This window comes from Paralichthys olivaceus, chromosome 13 (genome assembly GCF_024713975.1).
Source record: "Paralichthys olivaceus isolate ysfri-2021 chromosome 13, ASM2471397v2, whole genome shotgun sequence".
In the NCBI taxonomy this organism is placed as follows: domain Eukaryota; kingdom Metazoa; phylum Chordata; class Actinopteri; order Pleuronectiformes; family Paralichthyidae; genus Paralichthys; species Paralichthys olivaceus.
Window position 1 is genome coordinate 6,062,579 of NC_091105.1, and position 20,759 is coordinate 6,083,337.

Below are 20,759 nucleotides of genomic sequence, written 5' to 3' on the forward strand. Positions count from 1 at the left end.
AGAATTGGACATTTGCTTATCATGAAATTGATTCATGAATCACTGAAGATTTATGGCACTGGGACAAAAGAAAATTGTATAAATTATGAGCGGAAAGTGCTTCATAGCGTTGTGTTACCCCAAAGCCCTCAGCCAATTTCCAGCTCATTTTCCTTCCTGCAACAGGCCACTGAATTCTGGAAAGTCATAACCAAACAATTCAAATATTCATATGAAGAGTCACTGCAGATTTGTTATGAGGAATTAAATGTTTCCCTTGTGAGGAGGGAGGAAATGCCATGGATGTGGAAAAGTGTGATCTCGCTCGGCGACCATTAAGCGTTGCGTTTGTGGGCATTTACGGACTCTTTGTGTCGTGGTGTGACTGTACAGCTCGTTTTCCTCCCTGCATCTAGAACCTGTACTCTGGAAAACACTGAGTCCAATTCAAATATTCATTCAGCAAATGTCACAGTGTCAAAATACCTGATTTGAAGAGATGCAGATTTGTTACGATAAATCGAAGGTTTTCCCTGTAGATGGACAAAAACGTGATCTCTCTTAGCAACCTTTAAATGTTGCATTTGTGGGTACGGTGGTTTTCTCTCCCCTCTGTTCTCATCACGACCCGTTTCCACTGCACTTCGCATACAGTACCCATAAAGCTTTGCATCACTGGAAGGTAAAGATGTGGCGTCTCTCAAATCGAGGTCATCAGCATGCGATGAGCGGAGAGACGCACTGCAGCAGATATTTTCTCTGCTGCAAGGTGCTGGCAGCCGGTGCCTCAGTATAACTCAGCTTTTTGTTTCCATCTCAGTTAAAAGCCAAACTGTGCCTCCCAATAAATTCTTCCCCCCGCTGCCATCCCCCAGCATCACTGCAATGATCCATCACTGTAATCTGAAATCCGCAACCAGTTGCTTTTTTATTTGCATCAAGTGCTTTCGAATCTCTGCTGAGGCCGATTCTTCATGGAGTTTTTTTTACTTTGTAGTTTAAAGCAATAAGGCGAGCAGTGAACACAGTGAGACAGCTGCTAAACGCTTCTTTACGCCCTCTTTGAATGGCTCAGGGACAAGGAGTCCATTTCCATATGAAAGTGTGTGGTTTATTGAAGCTGACGCGCAGGCTTGATGCGATTAGTGTGCTATAAAAGTGTCACCTCAGAAGTACTGTATCTAACGTCACATTATGCTCTACTTTGTGGAGAAGTCAAGTAATTGAATTTATTTTCCCAACACAAAAAAGAGATCAATTTGAAGGGCGACAGTAAACTTCAGAGGGATTCATGCTCAGGCTATTTGCATGTTTGTTGTGTCAAAAGTGCATTTTCAGACATCACACTACTCTTTCAAGACAAAATTGACTTTTCAATCAAAGCATCTTTTGAAAGAGGATGTTTTTTACTACCTATTCAGAAAGGACAGGGGACTTGCCAAGGGCGTCTTTTGTCCTGTTCGGTAAAATCTTACTCTCCTGACCGTGTCGTCTCTTCCATCTCAGCTGCCAAAAAGTCCCAGTGGCTGGAGAAAGAGGAGAAGGCCCGGCAGCTGAGGGAGCAGCAGCTGGAGGAGCGCCGCAGGAAGCTCGAGCAGCAGCGGATCAAGGCAGAAAAACGGCGATCCGCTCTGGAGGAGAGACAAAAGCAGAAACTGGAGAAGAACAAAGTATGTTTGGAAAATAATCACTTCAATAGATGATGCTGTAGTTCTTGTAAGAGGAGATAATTACATATGCAAGAAATATTAATTCCCTGGTATCTGAGCAGGTTCAGGTGCAAATAAAGGTTTCTCTGCTGAATAATGTTCTGTGTCCTTCGTGTTGCCTTTAATGCCTTTGACAGTTTGATAACATGATATCTGTCCTTGAATCCTCTCCAGGAACGCTATGAGGCAGCCATCCACAGGTCGACCAAGAAGACATGGGCAGAAATCCGCCAGCAAAGATGGTCATGGGCCGGTGCACTCAGCCAGAACTCCAGCCAGAAAGAAAGTGAGTACTCGTCCAACCTAGAATACTTGAATACATTAAAACTTGTCTGAAAAATAAATATATATCTTATGTGTACAGTATTTTATGCTCACTGCTGAGTTTGGTCTACAATGCTGCCAGAAGCACAGTCTTAGAAATGCTTCTCATACAGATCTGTGTATCAGTGGAGGTTTTGTTTTGTTATATTTTAATCTAATGCCTTTGCTCCGACCTCACAACATTTCATCATGACCAGACTGAATTGATTGCACAAATGTATTGAGCTGCTTTATTACGACAGCTGCAGTAAGCAGGCCTCTGTAGACCAGCAACAAAGTGTTGGCCAATAAAGCTTCATTTGAACTGATAAATGTCCTCACAGCTGATGAGACCAGTCTGATGCACATGAGGTAACACTGCAGAAATGATGCGTTAACAGTTCAGCTTGATAGACTGAGCATAGATAGATGCTTTGTTCCATCCTCTTGACTCAAGAGTCTCTTGTTCCATCTTACATCATGTAATCACCTCTGCCATATGCCCGGGGAATTATTGACACTCCATCAATCTCTCTGTTCCTTCGTCTCTCGCCAGCCGTCTGTCAGACCATGACAGCGTGAAGAGGCTGCAGTGGACTGGCTGACAGTGGTTATTTAGAGAGATGCTACAGAAGTCTTAGAGCACATTGTTTCATGTCTTATGTGTATTTAAATCTACTTTAACACCTTCATTACTGTGATGCTCTCTGAATCACGTCCTGTCTGACGACATCTGGGGAAAGAGCGCGCTCATTTGATTGCAGTGCAGCAAAGAGATGTGGAACTGGGAACTGATGCAAGTATTGCAGATGGATGATTTCACGGATGTATTTTTTTTGCTCTTCTCTGAAGTACCAGTTAACGTCATCAGCCTTGAAATCAGAACATGTTTCCCAGCAGCTGCTCCATCCTTGTTTTGTTGTTATGGCTATTTTGACTCGTGTTTCCACGGGGCATGTGCAGTGGCTTGAAAAGGTTCTTCCTCAGAATATATATAATATTACTTTTGATTATCTGAATTATTCAAGAATACATAAACCTTAAAACGATTGTTTTACCCCTACCACAAAAAAGCCTCCTTTCCTTTCCTCATTTACCTCTGTAGAGTAGAACTGCACGCAGTATGCTGCTCACTGGCTTGGAAGATGACACGTAAAATATTTATTAGCAACTTGTTCTCACCAGATATGATGTTCCTGGTTACTCTGAATAATCCAAAGACTTTACTGCCAGAGGATTTCACATTCAAGAAATGGTGCCAATGTGCTGTGTGTGAATTATCTAGATTAATAGGGACATGGTTTCTAGAACGAGATGTTGGAGATGAATTTAAAGGTCGATATTATCGCTCCGCTTTTGTTTTAGGCGTCAAAAACTACACTTTATCATTGACACTGTATTTAAATCTTGGCAGAAGTCTCAGACATGTAAATGACTTGGTAACATATGTTATATAAATTATAAAACACATGTTTTCTGCCACAGATGCCTACACACCTAAAGGCTGGTTAAACAGATGTGCCGTGTGCGAGTATGTGAAGCAGTGGAAGAATTTGCTTTAATGGGGGTTGCCCATATTTCAAATACATGAGTGTTATTGCCTATACAATGAGTGGGGGTGTGTGTGTGTGTGTGTGTGGAGGCATCGTTTGAGCACGAAAGGTGACGCCACAGAAGGCCCTCCCTCTCCTCTCAACCATGTGACCTGTGTGAACATCTGTGTGGCGCTCTTTTGGCTTCCTATAGGCAGATGCTCTGTGTCAACGGTCAACCTACCCAAACACGTGGACTCTGTTATAAACAAGCGACTGTCCAAGTCCTCCGCCACGCTCTGGAACTCCCCCAGCAGAAGTAAGACAACATCTGGAATGCCCCCTCCTCCCTCCGCTCGTTAAATGTGTCCATCATTCTGCCACTGCCGACACCTCCGGCCCCGTCCGTCATTGTCCTCTTTTTTTTTTCCAGTTACTCCTTTGTGATTTCAGTCCCTCTCCTGTGCTTGATGGTTGATGGCTGATCCATTTCCATGTTGTTCTTTTTTTGGTCTATAATTTGGGTCTGGGCTCGGCACGTTTGACATGATCTGCATGCTCATATCTGATTATGGGTTATGTACCGTGTTCATATTGTGTTTTACTGTCTGTTACTCTCCTTTGGTCGGTTCATTGTGAGATGATGATCATTTCATTCCTGCTGTGTTTGCACAATCAAACGGATCCTTTTGTGTTTCATTTTCATCCCAACATGCTGGATAAGGGTCTTTTCTATGTCTTAAATTTTGTATGGATTGATTGAAATGGCAGTGGGTGTGATTATACGAATACTTAACTGGAGATGTTCCGATACTGATACCAGCGCCAGAAATGCCTCAGTCAGGCATCTGCAAGTTTGCAAATATATTTTTCCCGATCAGATACAACTCTTTTAATAGTAGTTTTACACAGATAAATGTGTAATGACTGAGCCAGGCCACACAACGATGATAACAGTCATCACTGGCATACAGAGTTAGTAGCATACAGATGTGAAATTCGTAATATAAGTATATACAAGTATCAGAACCGGTGTCAGCAATGGAAAATTGGTATCTGAACATCTCTAGAATCAACCTCTCTTTTTCCTTCAGATTTAAGCTGCTGTTTTCTTTTTGTAGGTCTAACGTTAACCAGGTCGCTGTGTTCTCCTGCAAAGACGGAGAAACTGTAGAGTTTTGAGAAAAGTAAAAAGTTAGAAAGTGAGTCAGTGAGTCAGCATTTTTCAGGAGATAATGTATTCTGAAAACTCCCTGGAGCAGGTACTGTTTCTCTGCGCTGCTGGAAAAAAAAGGGGTAATAGCTTTATTCCTCCTGTCACTCCCCATCCCCCACCTCACACACACCTCTGTCTCCGCTGCTTAACCACGGGATGATTCGGTGAAACATCATCCTCGTGTTCCACCTTACAGCCAGAGAAGAAGAATGTCTCTCCTGAATAAATACTGACGAGTCTTTACTCCTCTCTGCTCGTGTGCTGGAGGCTGTGGTTATAAATAACTGACTCGCTGTCTAGACAAGCTTTTCAAATAAATCGCCCTCTCTCTTGGGTGGTACCCGCACAGCTCAAGGTTAGATAGACACATTTACTGGGCTCATTTTCCACCTCTCATAATCTCTGTGCAGCACAGAGGTGTCGTGCTGGGATTCTGTGTCTTGGATCAGGTGCCTGGGGATTCTAGACACATGCTACATTTCAGGCTTAACTTGACAAACTGTCTCTTTTAATTTCCTTCACGGTGAAAAGATTCTGATTTTAATTTTGGTGCTATGTTGTGGTATTAATGGATTGAAGATTTCAAAGTTTGTCTAAGTCGCTTTAATACTTCAGGTTTGACGAAGGTTTGGAGCTGATGTGCTAACGGCCCTGGTTTAACTAAGCACGTCCATTTAAGCCCCATCTTTCAAGGTAATTGTAAATGACACATTAATTCTTGATTTCTTTCCTACCTGCAGACCGCAGCGTTGCACTGAGTCCATGGGAGAGCAGTATAGTTGACCGGCTGATGACGCCGACGCTGTCTTTCATTGCCAGAAGCCGTAGCGCCGCCAGCGTCCTCAGCAATGGCAAAGATGGTCGTAAGTGAACAAACAAAAAAGCATTGATTTTGTTTCTGTCTCACAGTACGCACGTTGAAATACGGTTTAACTTCACATCTTCCTGTTCAGACTCTCCTCTCTGCCCTCGTTCGGCCTCGGCCAGTCCCCTAACCCTGTGCGCCCACCAGCCCCACCATCGCTGCTCCGACCGCTGGAGGGTGACGTCCAGCACACCAGACATCACCCAGCGCCAACGCAGACGGAGCTCCACACCGGTGCGTCTGCCTTATTATCTGTGAAACATATCTAAGATGTTCTCCACACAGCCAAGTGTAGTCACAGTCTTCATAAAGTTTCAGCAGATTTTTAGTTAGTGTTTAGTAATGAAGAGAGCAAAACATGATCTCAGTCCAGACTTAGCTGTCTGTTCTTTTCCTGTTGTTCATGTAAAACGATCTATGTAGAATCTTGTCTTATATTTTTATCACAATTCAATATTATTTTCTAAATGTATGGAAACCAATTGAATTTGTGTTTAATCTTTTTGTGTTGTACAGATGGACAAAAACAAGAAAGAAAAGAGAGACAAAGAACGAGAGAATGAGAAGGAGAAAAATGCGCTGACTAAGGAGAAGGTGCTGAAGAAGAGACAGTCTCTACCGAGCATGAGACACAGACCTGATCCAAGGTAAAAACAAACTGTAAATGTCTTTAAAAGCTCTTTATATAGCTCAGTCAACTCATCAATAAATCAGCCAATCTTTGTCAGCAGGACAAATCAGGACTGTCGATTAATCACAGAAGGATTCAAGGAAGATTTATTGTGCAATTTCTTATTGCTGACATTTAATATTAATTGTGAAAACTAATTAGCAGATTAATAATCAATGAAAAAAATCTCATAATAATTGCAGCCTTAAATCACAAAAGCCTGGTTCAACTGAGCACAATATAAATGTAGAAATGTTGTAAAATCTCAGGTTGAAAAGTGAAGAATTAGATCCAAAAGGTAATAATACCTTAATAATAATTATTATTATGCTTATAATAACAGCATAAATAAGCATTACATTGATATTTGTACTCTGAGAATCATTTGAATAATTTGACAGGATCGTTTAATTTTAAAATTTTTTTACAGACACAGTCACTGCTCTAAAACTGTTGTAAACAAGAGTGACCTTATATCCCCTTGACCCACAGCTCACTCCTGGTCAGTGACGGAGTTAAACACGTGCACGTCTATATTTGAGCATTGAGTGAAAGATCAAAACATAGAAGGTCATTTCCTCTCTGATCCCCAAGGCCACAGGAATAAATGACATCCATGAAAGAAGGGATGAAGCGTGGAGAAAAGAAAATATAGTTCTTTGACTCAACTAAAAGGCGGCAGAGCTGTCAGTACCAGAGGCTTGGAGGAAAAAAGAAATCCTACTTGAGCGTAATGGATTTCTCCTCCAAGTGCTGCATGGGATGTGGACTGATAATGCACTTTAAAGGATGATGCGATGTTTAAGTGCTTTGTCTGGTGCGAACCTGTTTGCTGAAATCCGGTTTCTTCAGGACACATGGCATTTTAAACAAACATAATTTCCCATCAGGTTATGTTTTCCCCTTGTGTTTTCCTGTCTTTTAGTCCCAGTCCATTATCGAGACAGCGGCCCTCATCCCCAGCCACGCCCAAGGGCAGAACGGCCTCCCCCAGCCCGGCTGCCTCCCCCAAGCCTCCATCAACACGTGGAAGCCCGTCGACTCCCAAGGCCCGGCCCAAAAGAGCCAGGACCCCTGCCAGGATTGACCACCGGACCTCCTCCCCTGTCCCGCTTGAGAGGGTGAGGGAGCCTCGCAGGCCCGCCACCCCCGAGGAGAGAAAGAGTGAGTACAAAAGAAAGTAATTAATCAATGAAACAGTAAAGATTAACTTACCTTAATTCTTTCTCTTTTGCAAGACAAAGTTTTTGCACAACAGCTAATACTTTTTTTAAACATGTGATTTCCATAATGGAATTTATACACAATGTCTTGACTCCTGCATGATTGACTCAAGGGCCACCCCTCGTCTGAATATCCTGTTGTTGTGAACACATGTCACCTGGAATATCTCCTGCTGTGTTCTTCATAAGTGAAGGCAAACTGGAAAATGTCTGGACCCAATTTTAGAGACATTTTCCAGATAACAGCTTTAGTTTGTTTGTTAGTTTCATGGAGCTGAGTCAGTTGTCACCATGTCGATCTCCTTACTTTATTTAAATTCAATATTAAAGTCATATGATAACAACTGAGCCATATCCATCCCCTGATTAAACCTGTGTGTAGATATTTTGTTTAATGCAGTATACTACTTCATAATGAAACATCTGTATGTGGTTACCAGTTTGACTACCTGTCCTAGTCACACCACCATAAGATACAGAACATCTGGATTTGGGGGAGCCTCCCTCTGTGGATGGAGTGCTACTATATTTATATCATTTCGTTGTCTGGCTCTGCGTTTTCCTGTCACCGGCCAGAAGAAAGGATCCAATGGAAACTGTGACTGAACCTCTGGAAAATCTGTATTTCTTCTTCGAGGAGCAGCAGGCAAAGATTAGCATCAGGCTTAATTAGGCATGAAAACAAAGGGAGCATATTGACTGAGCCACACACACAGCTCCACGCTCTGTGTCTCCTCACACACACTAACAGGCTGCACTAATCACCCTTAATTATGTAATGACCAAGTTCTTAGGCTGAAGCTATGGCTGTTTACATTTTCCAGTTGCCGTGGACAGACAGTTTCACAGTGCATGAGAAGGGAAAAGACTGCGTTTGAATGTGCTACTAATGAAGGTCGATAGAAACCTCTTTCAGAAAGTACCACTTTAACCTTTGTGTCGTGTTCGGGTCAAATCTGACCGATTTCCATTTCGATCAATCATAAATATTGTGTTTTACATTTTATTGTCTCAAGGGCTTATGATATCCTCCACACTAGGCATTTGAACATTTACAATTGCTGATCACTACTTTCATTGAATTTTGAGTTGTTTAGTCAACTTTGTAACACCTGTGGTGTTCCCGGTCAAAAATGACCGCCATAGGAAATGAATGGGTGACCCTAGATTGTGTTCATTCATCAGATAGTACACAACCACAAATCCACCACCACCACCACACGCACACACAAACACACCTACACGCACACACACACACACACACACACACACGCACGCACGCACGCACATACACGCATGCACGCACATACACGCACGCACGCACACACACACACACTCCACCCCACGTGAACCCCTTTCAGACTGACCATGTGTCCTCTCTTTCCCGTGCTTATGTGCCTGTCCCCCTACGTGAACCACACCTTCCAGACTAAACGTGTAACACTTCAAAGTTACCAATTAGGTGTTTGTTATGGGAACCTGGCTCTTTCCTGGGCTAATGTGTCCATCCCCCCACGTGAACCACACTTTCGATACAAAACGTATGATATCTTCTCACAGATCCCCTATATATAGCTTGCTTGTGCATTGCTCTTATTTTACTCTGAACACAATGAGTCGGCGCCCGATCAGACGTTTTTCTGTCAGAGAGGCTCTTGACCTTTTTTTTCAAACTGATGAAGACGGGATTGGAGTTGAACCAGAAATAGAGGAGGATGTTTCAGAAATAGAAGACAACGATCCTGATTTTGATCCAGACCATCATGAGACCGAACAGTCAACATATGGCGAGGAAGAGGCCCCTGAGGAAGAGGCACCTGGGGAAGAGGCCCCTGTGGAAGACACACCTGAGGTGACATTCCAGTCCAAGGATGGCAACTTGCTCTGGTATTCATCCCCCCAGGACAGAGGAGGCAGAACAAGAGGGGAAAATATCATTAGGATGTCACCAGGGCCAACACGGTATGCAACATCTCGTGTGGATGACATCAAGTCCAGCTTCCAACTCTTTTTACCAGAGTCCATTGTGGAAATTATACTGGCGATGACAAACCTGGAAGGGGGGCGTGTGTTTGCGGACACATGGAAGGCCTTGGACCAGGTAGACCTCCAAGCCTACATGGGTCTGTTGATTCTAGCAGGAGTACATCGGTCCAACAATGAGGCTACAAAAAGTCTGTGGGATGCAGAGTCAGGGAGGTCTATATTCCGGTCAACTATGTCCCTGCAACAGTTTCATGTCCTCTCAAGAACTATCAGATTTGATGACAGAGCTACACGACCTTTCCGCTGGCGAGATGACAAACTGGCTGCCATCAGGAACGTTTGGGACAGGTGGGTGGAGCGCCTACCACTGATGTACAATCCAGGCCCTGAGGTGACAGTGGACGAGCGCCTGGTCCCTTTCAGAGGTCGCTGTCCATTCAAACAGTACATCCCAAGCAAACCAGGCAAGTATGGGATCAAGATCTGGGCAGCATGTGATGCCAGGAGCAGCTACGCCTGGAATATGCAGGTTTACACAGGGAAACCTGTTACTGGAAGGCCAGAAAAAAACCAAGGCATGCGTGTTGTGTTGGACATGACAGCCGGTCTCAAGGGGCATAACATCACATGTGATAACTCCTGTGTCTGAACACACACACACACACACACACACACACACAATTTGTTCATGTTGATGTTCTGATGTTCTGTGAATTTGGTCTCTGTTTTGATTTTTCTACAATAAATGTTAATTTTGGAATACAACTTTCAATTTCTGTGTCTATTCACTGCAGTTATTCATGTAACCAGTAGTCTGAGACATTGTTTACAGGTTAAAAGGGAGTTAAATACAATTTGGTGACGATCAATGGTTTTTGTGTTAATGTAAGGGCAGTTAAAACAGGCCGGTCAAATTTGACCGGGAGCACCAAAGTAAGGGGGGAGAAACGAACACGACACAAAGGTTAAAAGTCCTTACTGGTAGAGAGACATAAATTGTTGCATTGCCTAATGTATGTCGCCTCTCCTTTTACCATACTTAGGTTCCCCTGTGGTTCCTGCCATCGTGGTCTCCTCAGCGGCTCCCTCACACCACACAACGAACACACCAATCACAACCAGAGCTGCCACCTCCTCACCTGAGCCTACCCACTCAGCTCCCTCTGCCCCCGCAGCATCACCAACGCCCTCTCCTTCAGCCAAGCCCATGGCGGGCACCAACGACCCAGAGGAGGCGGCACGCATCCTGGCAGAGAGACGCCGGCAGGCGCGAGAGCAGAGGGAGAGGGAGGATCAAGAGCGGCGCGAACAGGAGGAGAAGGAGAGGTCAGAGGGTTTTTATTAAGCATCAAAACACAGAGCTGGTCAGAACAGGCCAGAGCTGCTCGTTCTGTCGCCCTTTTATTTTTTGACTTTGCAAGACATGATGGGAATCCTAAAAACAACAGACTCACAGCTCAGTGCAAGTAATTCCCAAGCTGCTTTCGGAAATCTCATTTTAAACAAACAAACAAATCAGCCATCACAAATGCAGATTGTTATATAATGTGAACTGTATTAAAATGCTCATTTGCAAAGTTTCCCTCAGACAAAGAGTTTTGAAAAAATGTGCCGCCTTTTTTTTTAATCAACATAAAAATAATCAGTTGATAATTTGCACAGCATATGTCAGTTCTTTTAGTCCTGAGGTTATAAATTCTGCTTTGTAAGCAGAGAATGACAAACGCTGCAATTTTGTGAAATGCAAAGCCCAACCTGAGTTTATTTAGTAAAACCAATCAAGAAGTCTCCATGCATCATCGCAGAACATTAATGTCTGAATAAAACTCTACTCAGCACTGTCTGTGACTATATAAATAAGTGTAAAAGCCTTTTGGCTGATTCTAACCACAGCAAGTTGTTGATGTGATCACTTGTTGAATCTTGTACTTCCAATTGTTTCCATTCCCTTAAAAGTTTGGTTCCCTACTGCTCGAGTGTCAGCTCAGCAGAGTAGTGTAAACTAAAGAGGAAATGTCCCATCAATGACATTTTAAATTTGTTCACCACATTCAGATGATGTAGCACATGTTTTTTGTTTGAAATGCTTATCCTCAACTTTGTTTGTGACGTCTCCAGGGTGCTGAGAGAGGAGCGAATAGCAAGGGAGGCAGAAGAAAGGCAACGCAGGGAGGAGGAGGCCCGCGCCATGGCGGAGGAGCAGCGGAGGAGAGACGAAGCCCAGCGAGTGCAGGATGAGAAGGAGGCTGAAGAGAGAGCCCAAGCCGAGCAGGAGGAGAACCTGCGCCTGCAGAAACAGGTATGATGGAGTAGTAGTAGCACATGCACACACACACACGCACGCACACACCCACACCCAGCATCCTTACATCAGTCCCAGGCTCTCTGCTCGTCACACCACAAACCGACACACTCCCCTATCTTTAGTAAACAACCGGTTTGTGGTGTTTTGCAGTGACACTTGTTTACTGTCTCAGCTCAGCTGTTCACCTCATGCTGACCTCATGTGATGACAGGCTCTTCCGAAAACACAGTCCAGTTTTTTCAGTGCAATGTTTCAGTCCGCTGACGGCAAATATAAATCCAAACTAGACAGAATAAGCAAGTTCAGTTCACTAAATAACCTGCATGAGTATAATTAAATCTTCCTGATGCTCTGGCTCGTTATTATCTCTGTAAATTTCCTGTGTTCAGCCCTTATGCTTTGTCACCCCCTTGTGGTCCTTCAAAGAAATGCTGTTTGTGGTTAAATATGATCAATGGTAATTATGCAAAGGCACAAGTATTGTATTTCACTGTGAATGGGCCTTGTGAAGCTGTAAATGTTGAAAATAGATATTTTTGGCACAAAGCTATAGGAAAATATTCCCTTTGCGGTTGTAAACAACAATTGCAAAGGGAGCAGCCACACCCTTGTTACGTAAAAGGCATGTTACTTTGGCTGAAGTTGTCTTCCCCACCTCCTTCTGCCAGCATTAAAATTGTGGTTGGATTCTCGTCTGTGTCTATTTCAGAAAGAGGAGGCTGAGGCTAAAGCCCGGGAGGAGGCGGAGAAGCAGCGTCTGGAGAGGGAGAAACACTTCCAGAAGGAGGAGCAGGAGAGGCTGGAGAGAAAAAGGGTAGGGAAGGACATCTGTCCTTTCAGATGGTTTTTAAAATCACCAATTTAAAAATGGAAATAGAAATTTCCTTTCCTAATAGACGAGTAACAAGATACCCTCGAGCAGGAGAAGAAAAATCTAATTGAGATTTATTCAGGGAGAAACAGCATCTAAATTGTTTTTATTTGAAAGTAGCTCAAGTCCCAGCACTGCTCTGAACCACACACTCATCCTACATCAACACAAAATTCATTCTACTGTCATTTTACAGTGAGCTCTCCGCAGTGGAGGTATTCTATTCTGTGGTTTGCCTTCTGACGCGACAAAAGCAGGCTTTCCAAATGAGTCCTTGAAACCAAGATGAATGATGTTTTTGGTTTATCCTGGATCAGCTGTCTGCATGCCACGATTTCAGATGGCTTAGAGTGTGTGAGCGTGAACCTAAATATAAACACTAATAATAGAGAGCTTTCTGTGCCGGACATGTGAATTTGTGCAAATCTTTCCACACATGTGCTGATACGTGTGTGTGTGTGTGTGTGCGTGCGTGCGTGCGTGCGTGTGTTGCTCAGGCCCTTTATGTGACCACAGCCTTCTAATCAATGATCCCTGCCACATCTACAGTAAACTCACGTCTCTGTGTGTGTGTAAGCTTTCTTTCTTTCCTCATCCTTAACTTCTCACAGAGTGTGAAAGGCTCTTATCTGAACGTGCCAGGGCTGGCTCATCGAAACGAAGCCTGGTTTCATCCCAGTATTGGCTAACAAAAACAGCATGTTCTCGCTGCTTAGTCACACTGTACTTTACACTATTACTGTGTTCTACCAAAACGGACTGGCCCACTATTGTTATCTCAATAACAATAACCTCAATCATGAGAATTTTTCTAGTTGGTTAAAAGTATCCTGAGGGGCAACTTAGTAGACAACAAGAATCTCAAGTCCAGATGTTTCACAGCCAAACTAGATGCCAAAGCAGTGATGACAATGTGAGCCATCCATGAAGAAACTTGGAACTTAAATATACTTCACTTTTTATGAGTGGCAGCTGCAGTTATGGCTGAGTTGTCTCAAACTCGCTGTGTCCTCAGATGAAGGTCACATCTTGCATCAAACCTCCCTCAGAGCATACAAATACGCCTCGCACAGCGGCCCATTGTGTTGCTCCAGCACAGTCTGATCATCTATCCTTCTATTCACTGCTCATCCTACGCCGTCAGGATGAATACACAAGCGCTGCTTCGTCATAATTGACACAGTCCTCCGCCTGAAGACTTGAGAGTGTCTTATAGATTTTTGGGCATGTAAAAGTTATGCAAACACATCATGTCATGTGGCATCACAAAGCCAAACATTTGCATAATGAACATGTATCGACCAGGTAAAGCGCATCTTACATATCCTGGAAGCTATTGACCAATAACAACAGAGTAGGCCAACTGGCCAATCAGAGCAGTGGACTTTATCAGAAGGAGGGTCTTAAAGAGACAGGAGCTAAAACCAAGCGTTTCAGACAGAGGCTGAAAAGAGCAGCAGCAGAAATGGATAGTATGAGGAAACCTTTTATTTGTAAAACTCTACAAACACACTTATTCATCTTTTTCTCTTTTCTCAGCGTCTGGATGAGATCATGAAGAGGACACGCAAGACAGATCCAGGCGAGAAGGTACAGTTGATGTTCAGTTTAAACAAAAACAAGCTTTAACACTCATCAGTCCAATTTTTTTTAAATGACAGTATTTATCTCCGTCTTTCACAGAAAGAAACAAAGTCCTTGCCACTTGCACATGTCAACGACAAAGAAGCAGAGAGCAGCAAAGGTAAGCAGAACATGTGTTGTGGAGTGATGGAAGAAAATCATTGCCAACCTCAAGCCCCTAATCTGCAGCAATTATTTATGATAGTTGGTTAATTTATCCTCCATTAAAGTGGATTTCTAACTCTTTATGCTCCAATTAGCAAAATCCAAAGCAACAGCATAGTGTGTTTAAGGTTGTGTTTGAATGTTCATCTGTTTTTGCAGATGAACGCATTCTTATCCCACCTTTAGAGCAACAGCTGGCAACACATAACTGCTCTCCCTCTCCTCTGCAGCTTTATTTTATTTTTTTACCTCTTCCATATGTTAGAATAAACAAAGTCGCAGGTTATTTTTGGTACTTTAGTTCCCTTGTGAGTCAGAGTCACACTGAGGCCTACAAGGGTTATTCAATTATATATCTGCCTCATATCCTGCACAGCTGCATTTAAAGTTCTTCTTTGCACAATAGGGCCCATGTGTTCTTGCTTTTTGTTGAAGTATTGGGGCTGAGGGAGTAGAACGGAAGAGTGGGCTCACAGTCTCCAGCAGTTAACAAACATTTACTTTCAACACATATGATAAAACATACTTTACCCATATATCCTCTCCCTACAACTTGTGGAAAAATACATGTTCCAAGTAAATAACTTGCACCATCTCCTCGTCTAAGCTTCCACGTCACATACAGTAGATGAGTAAGATGAGGGGGCTCAATGTGGTCTGCGAGATAAACTGGTGAATGGTGGAATACATTAGTGAGTCACTGATGTGGTCCGAGGCCTGGCAGGCACGCCTCCATTCTGCTCAGGGGTGTGGGGATCTGTCTGAACCACAGTTGTGGCCTCAGCGGAGCTGAGTAAGAGGGGATCTGGTCTACATAGAGAGGTTGTCCCAGGAAAATTTAGCATCACTGTTCTGAATGTTAAACTTTGCTTGAACAAAGCTCAAGGATGATCATTTTTTTAGTGTTTGTCACCTTGTGGTTGATCATCACAGTAAGGGTGGGGGTGGTAAATGTATGTGATCATGTTGGTGTGTGTGGTTCGCACTGAATAAATGACTGTTTTATTTTTTCTCTAGTTGCTGACTACCAGCCAAAGCCAGAGGTCCCTGTGCCCAATAACAAGACAGAAAATGGACAAACTAATGTCAATGAAAGGTACAACTTTTACTCTTTTTAAATCAAAGTGACAGTTTGTCTGGGCGCATGTGAATGTAGGACCACCATGAATGGTATAAAACTTGTGTGCCAGAAAACTAAGCCGGGAGCTGACTCCTAATCAAGTCTAGGTGGTTTTGCATTGTTGTAAACCTCAACGGAAAATACAAGGAGCCACAGGATCCAGGCCCACAGTAAACCATTGTAGTACTGGGAGAAGGATGTTACTTGAAATGTTTATTCTTTGTATTTGAGGCCTCTCGGGGTAAATTTTCAAGAACTTCTGTACTTGGACAGCCGTGGAGTGACTCATTGGTTGTATGAGTCATTCTGACCCATCATAACTATACCCACGCTCTGCTCTGTGTCTCCTTTCACCAGCAGCCCTTCGCTCCAAGTGGTCAACGGAGTCCAGTCTATGAGACATGAGAACGGCCTGTCCACTAAAGGAGACACCTCCCACTTTGGGGATATCCTCCACCTCGCCAACCATGGAAACACCACTAACGGAGCACGGGATAGCTCCGAGACCAGCATGGCCACTGAGCCGATACTCACATTTGAAAGTGAGGACTCGTTCATGAAAAAGGCAGGCCCCATGAAGCCGCAGCATGTTGCAGGTACAGTTATGATCTGCTGTACAATACACAAGAGTGACTATAATATAAAACTACGCATTGTTCAAGACTTTAGACCTTAAGTATGTTAAAATGATCAAGAATAACAGGAAAATAAAAGCTCAGAAAAAAACCCCCACTCCAACTTGTTGGGTCTAAGATTTTCAGTTGTTCCACAACCGGTGGGCTCTGTGCAAGAAAGGTCTGATCTAGCTACGATTTTTTAACAATGCAACTTTAAGGGAAACTCCTCCTCCTGTACAGATTTATACAAAAGAAAAGAAGATAAAGTGTGTTCATTTGTTAAATTAAGAGGTGCTGGCAGGTAAGATGTTTTTTAATCTCCAGGTAAGGTAGCTTTTGTCTTTAAGCTAATGCTACGCTTAGCTAATTATTAAGGTTCCTTATAAAAAAATGTGACTGTACATTTTTATCTGTAAGTTAACAGCATGTGGCTTTATCACTTGTTATTAGCTTAGTTTAGCTGCAACTTGGATGAACTACAGAGGCTTTTAACTGCTAAACTAATAGTCTCAAAGAAAATGAATGCATGACTTTTGGTAGCAATGATTAAATAAACTTTCATAATATTGTTTCGATAAGTCATGCATTTATTTATTAGCTCTGTTAAAAGCTAATGCTAGTTTAGTAGCAAAGTTTTGGATGAACTAGAGAAGCATCAGCTTCCTACCTGAGCTAATAATGTTCTCAAAGACAATAAATGCCTGACTTATGTATCATTGATAAAATAAACTTCATATCACCTTTCATAATATTGTTAATAAGGGTTTTACAAAGTAAAAAGCCTTGTAGCTTAGAAAGGGGTTTAGCTTTGGCTATAAGGTTTGATAGTCAGTATGATAGTCAGGGGGAAAATTCACAAAACCATGTTCACTTGCCTATAAAAAAATGTTTTAAATCAAAGATAATATAAGTTTCAAACAATATGCTCAATTAGAACCATGTTGAGTGAAAATAACTGTTTGTGTACTTTATTGGCTGTTTTTCTTTTCTCATAAAAGAGTAGCTGCAGACAACCAAGGTTCACTGGCAACAAGCTTGTGTGCTTATTTCCTCCGAGCTGGTTTTACACTTGGCCAAGTTCACTTTACCCAATAAAGTCTGCAGTAAAGGGTACCATAGTTAGTGCTGTTGTCCTTGGCATGAAGCTAGCTGAACTTCATCTAACGTGTCATAGTGAGTACCTCCTGCAGGGAGGATGGCGTAGCATGGAGGAACTAACCACAACCCCAAAAAAAGGGGGTGGAGATGCAATATGGAAGAAATAGTTAAGGGAAGGGTGAAGATAGGTGCCGTATCTTTATGCCGATGACAGCTTTTACTCAGCAGCCTCGCTCACTTGGACCTCAACCCAGTTAGGAATTCCTAGAATGGCTGAGGAGACCCTATCCACAAGTGCTTCACTGGCGGGGGTTAGAAACAAGACTCCGACGCAATTAAGCACCATATCACTCCTCACTCAACCAGCTCCAGTGGCACCGTCAGCAGCACCCTACTTTTTCTCTTCCTTTCACATCTTAACCTTCACCTGTTCACCCGAAAACAAGTCAGCAGTCATAAATATCATGTAAAGTAAATGGAGGCTGGTCGCCCTCCTGACATCTTCCTTAAAATCATAGGTTTTGTCTTGATTTCTCTTTTCTGTTGTCTAAAAACTCTAAAAAGACGTTAACGATGTAAGCTATGATTGCAAATATTCATATTTTAGACTATTTAATATTGATAAAGGAGGTCAAGACATGTTCATTCTCCCCCATGTAAACGAGTCAGGGAAGATTTATAGGCTCATGCCCCCTGCAACATGTTCAACATCCTTTTGCATTTAGCATTGTCAGAGGGTTACAAGGTTACAGACCACGTCATTACTCAGGTTAACGACCATGATTTGGCTATAAATTGTGCCTGCTTGCAAGTTTTGATTAATTATCACAGGCTGCAGCGACTTTTTTTGATCCTTCTACTCTCTGCCTCCCTCACAGAGGTCCTGTGACATGTTCCAGTGTTGAAGTGATCGTCACCCAAGGCCACTGACCTTTCCCAGCCCTGCCATTGCTGGCGTGGGGCGGGGAGCCCCCGTGACCTGTGCCAATCAACAACCTTCTTCTCAGCTCCGAAGAGCTAAAACTTCTCTCTGAAGAAAAAGTGGCCACAGAAGATGATGACCAAGCATCAGAGGACAAAGAAATGAGAGGGTGAAAGTTGCAACACAGGGGCATCAGTGTTAACATTTGTAAAGATCTTTGTGACATCGACTCCAGGCACCTTATTACTCCAAAGTGTCATCTATTGTACATTACAGTACAGCTGAGTAATTATTATGATAAGCTGAAAAAAAGAAGCATTTGATTTCTTTGGTCTTTAGCTATTTAACTGAATGAGAAACATAAAAAGACTGGGTGCATTTTTGTGAATAATGTAAATGAACTTTTGTGTTGTCAGACAAAGGAGGAACAAGTCTGTGGATTTAAGAATGAAAGGGAGTCATTTTATGCTACGCTTACATAAAAACCCAGGTATTCTACAACCTGGTCTGTAAAAAGCTTCATGTAACAGATTTTTGTAAAGTTAAACTGAGAAATCTGGAGAGATTTGAAATATAAGATCAAATGCAACAGCTTCTTACCGTGTGTAAACATACACATTTCTGTTCAGATTGATTGTATGCAGAATTGGATGTAATGATGATTGTGCAACATTGACAATTAAGAAATCACAACTGACCCGAGGTGAAATCCCTGAAAAAAGGGATTTACTCCATTATTTAACAGTATTTCACATGTGCAAGCATGACTCAGTTTCTCTCATTTGCATTGAGATTTCGTGGACTCATGTGTATTTGAAATGCTGGCGCGTGTAAATGCTACAAATATATTTTGATGTGTGTTACAAGGTCAGTGGGAGTATCTTAAGTCTTATTAAAGACAAGCTGTCCAGTCTGTCGTCTCGTCTATTTGTCCCAAATAAATATTAATTCAGTGCATTCAGGGATTATTACCTCAGATTACACAAAAACTATGGATTTCCTGGGAATATTTTATGGCTCTTGATGAAAACATAACAACAGATGAGTAGATTAGTGTGGCTTGATTACATTCAAAGGGACACATGGGCCTTAGTGGAGCTATGCCGGGTTTTCTTGTGTCTAATATTCTTCTTAAAAAGTCTTACATTTGTTAATATATTATATGCTAGCTCTTAATTAAGTTGTAGATCTTAATAATGTTAATGTTCATTTATTTCATTTAGAGAAATGTTTTTCTATAGTTTGTAATGTCTCGGTGTTTGAGTTCTTTCTGAACCATACAGATTTTAGCACGCTGTAATAAAAGACCAACATGGAACTGATAACTGAGCCTTCAAACACCATGGTCAGAATCTATCTCAGTACACTCAGCTTGGCTGTGGCAAAGACAATGGACACTTACAGTTTCTGCTTGTAGTTGGCAGATAACGTGAGGGTTATTCTCTACAAGGCTTATGTTCAACTATGGAGAAATGAAAGCAATTCTTGGACATTATCTGTCTTCCTTGACATAGGTCTTAAATTTGATTAATTAAAAAGGTCTCATTTACTTGTTGAAACCTGCAGGAACCCTGGTAATGTTTAACGGAGTACCATTCTAGTTTCTGAGAAGAGAAAAATAAAACAATACAGATGTTCTGTACTATTTGAATCTCATTTTAAAAAATGATTATCTGAAACATGAATCAGTGGATCAGCATTTGTTATTAATTTGATAGTTTGGGAATGTTTTGTACTTTCGTCTGATTTGTTTTCTCCTGGGGCACAAAAGTATTTTTATTTATTCAAATGGGGAAATACCCTCTCCCACTGAAAGTCGTGAAAGAATGAGCATGCTAACCACAGGGAAACATATTTAGAGATGGTACCAGAAGGCAGGCTTCGCAGTCGATGTTCAAGTCATGCGTGTTGGCTCAGCTGTCCATTTCACTTTGGGTCTCCTTTTACAGAATCCCAACAGGGGGAGCGTGCCAGTATCTGCTGCCCCCCTCTCAGTATATTCTGGTGGCCAGAGGGAGGCCTGGCACACAGTTATCAGCCATCTGCAGCTGAAGTGAATTACAAACACGATTTATGTCCTCTTCCACTAAACATGCCACACTGATCATCATGAAGAACTTATGTGCTTTAAATGACTTATAGCCGCCTGTGATACGAAACTGAAGTGGAGCCCAGTCGACTGAGGGACTGCAGTTGGTTAATTTGAGCCTGTGATGCACAGACTGCCTCGTACCTCCCAGTGGGGTACGTCAGATTTAATCACCATGCAGTGGAAAGCCCTAGCAATGCAACTGTGTTATAACTGTCTTTGAAAAGAAGGGAAATGATTTAATCAAAATGAAACAGTATCTCAGAGATGGAAAAAAAGGAGGAGGCTAGGATCTAGGTTAAAGAGACTTAAATGCATCTGGACTGAGATAACTAGACTGAGATAAAGCGAGATAACTAGATAACATGATAAAGTAGTTATTTTTTAAATTCTATTATAACCTCCACAAAGGAGACTGGTTTTGCATGTATTTATTTGTGTTAGTTAGCAGGATTACGCAAAAGAA

General features: G+C 42.4%; 2 protein-coding genes across 6 annotated transcripts in view; both read left to right on the top strand.

Moving 5' to 3' along the window:
• map7d1a (MAP7 domain containing 1a) overlaps nucleotides 1–19,117 on the top strand; it is a 38,656-nt gene extending 19,539 nt beyond the window's left edge. For 2 of the 5 annotated variants that reach the window (XM_020093441.2, XM_020093443.2), the window contains 15 exons: nucleotides 1,486–1,649; nucleotides 1,863–1,974; nucleotides 3,738–3,842; nucleotides 5,480–5,602; nucleotides 5,693–5,838; nucleotides 6,121–6,251; nucleotides 7,200–7,438; nucleotides 10,527–10,809; nucleotides 11,602–11,782; nucleotides 12,498–12,602; nucleotides 14,199–14,249; nucleotides 14,343–14,403; nucleotides 15,465–15,543; nucleotides 15,925–16,163; nucleotides 18,161–19,117. In XM_020093441.2, the coding sequence (XP_019949000.2) occupies nucleotides 1,486–1,649; nucleotides 1,863–1,974; nucleotides 3,738–3,842; nucleotides 5,480–5,602; nucleotides 5,693–5,838; nucleotides 6,121–6,251; nucleotides 7,200–7,438; nucleotides 10,527–10,809; nucleotides 11,602–11,782; nucleotides 12,498–12,602; nucleotides 14,199–14,249; nucleotides 14,343–14,403; nucleotides 15,465–15,543; nucleotides 15,925–16,163; nucleotides 18,161–18,171 (2,030 nt within the window). In that variant the 3' untranslated portion in view covers nucleotides 18,172–19,117. The remainder of the gene's footprint in view (nucleotides 1–1,485; nucleotides 1,650–1,862; nucleotides 1,975–3,737; nucleotides 3,843–5,479; nucleotides 5,603–5,692; nucleotides 5,839–6,120; nucleotides 6,252–7,199; nucleotides 7,439–10,526; nucleotides 10,810–11,601; nucleotides 11,783–12,497; nucleotides 12,603–14,198; nucleotides 14,250–14,342; nucleotides 14,404–15,464; nucleotides 15,544–15,924; nucleotides 16,164–18,160) is intronic. The other 3 variants (XM_020093444.2, XM_020093445.2, XM_020093442.2) reach the window with 2 other exon arrangements.
• Nucleotides 8,836–10,252, top strand: LOC138413508 (piggyBac transposable element-derived protein 4-like). The gene has a single exon (XM_069537266.1). It carries the CDS (start codon nucleotides 8,969–8,971, stop codon nucleotides 10,130–10,132), a length of 1,164 nt encoding a protein of 387 aa, XP_069393367.1. The 5' UTR covers nucleotides 8,836–8,968; the 3' UTR covers nucleotides 10,133–10,252.
• Nucleotides 19,118–20,759: the final 1,642 nt, after the last annotated feature.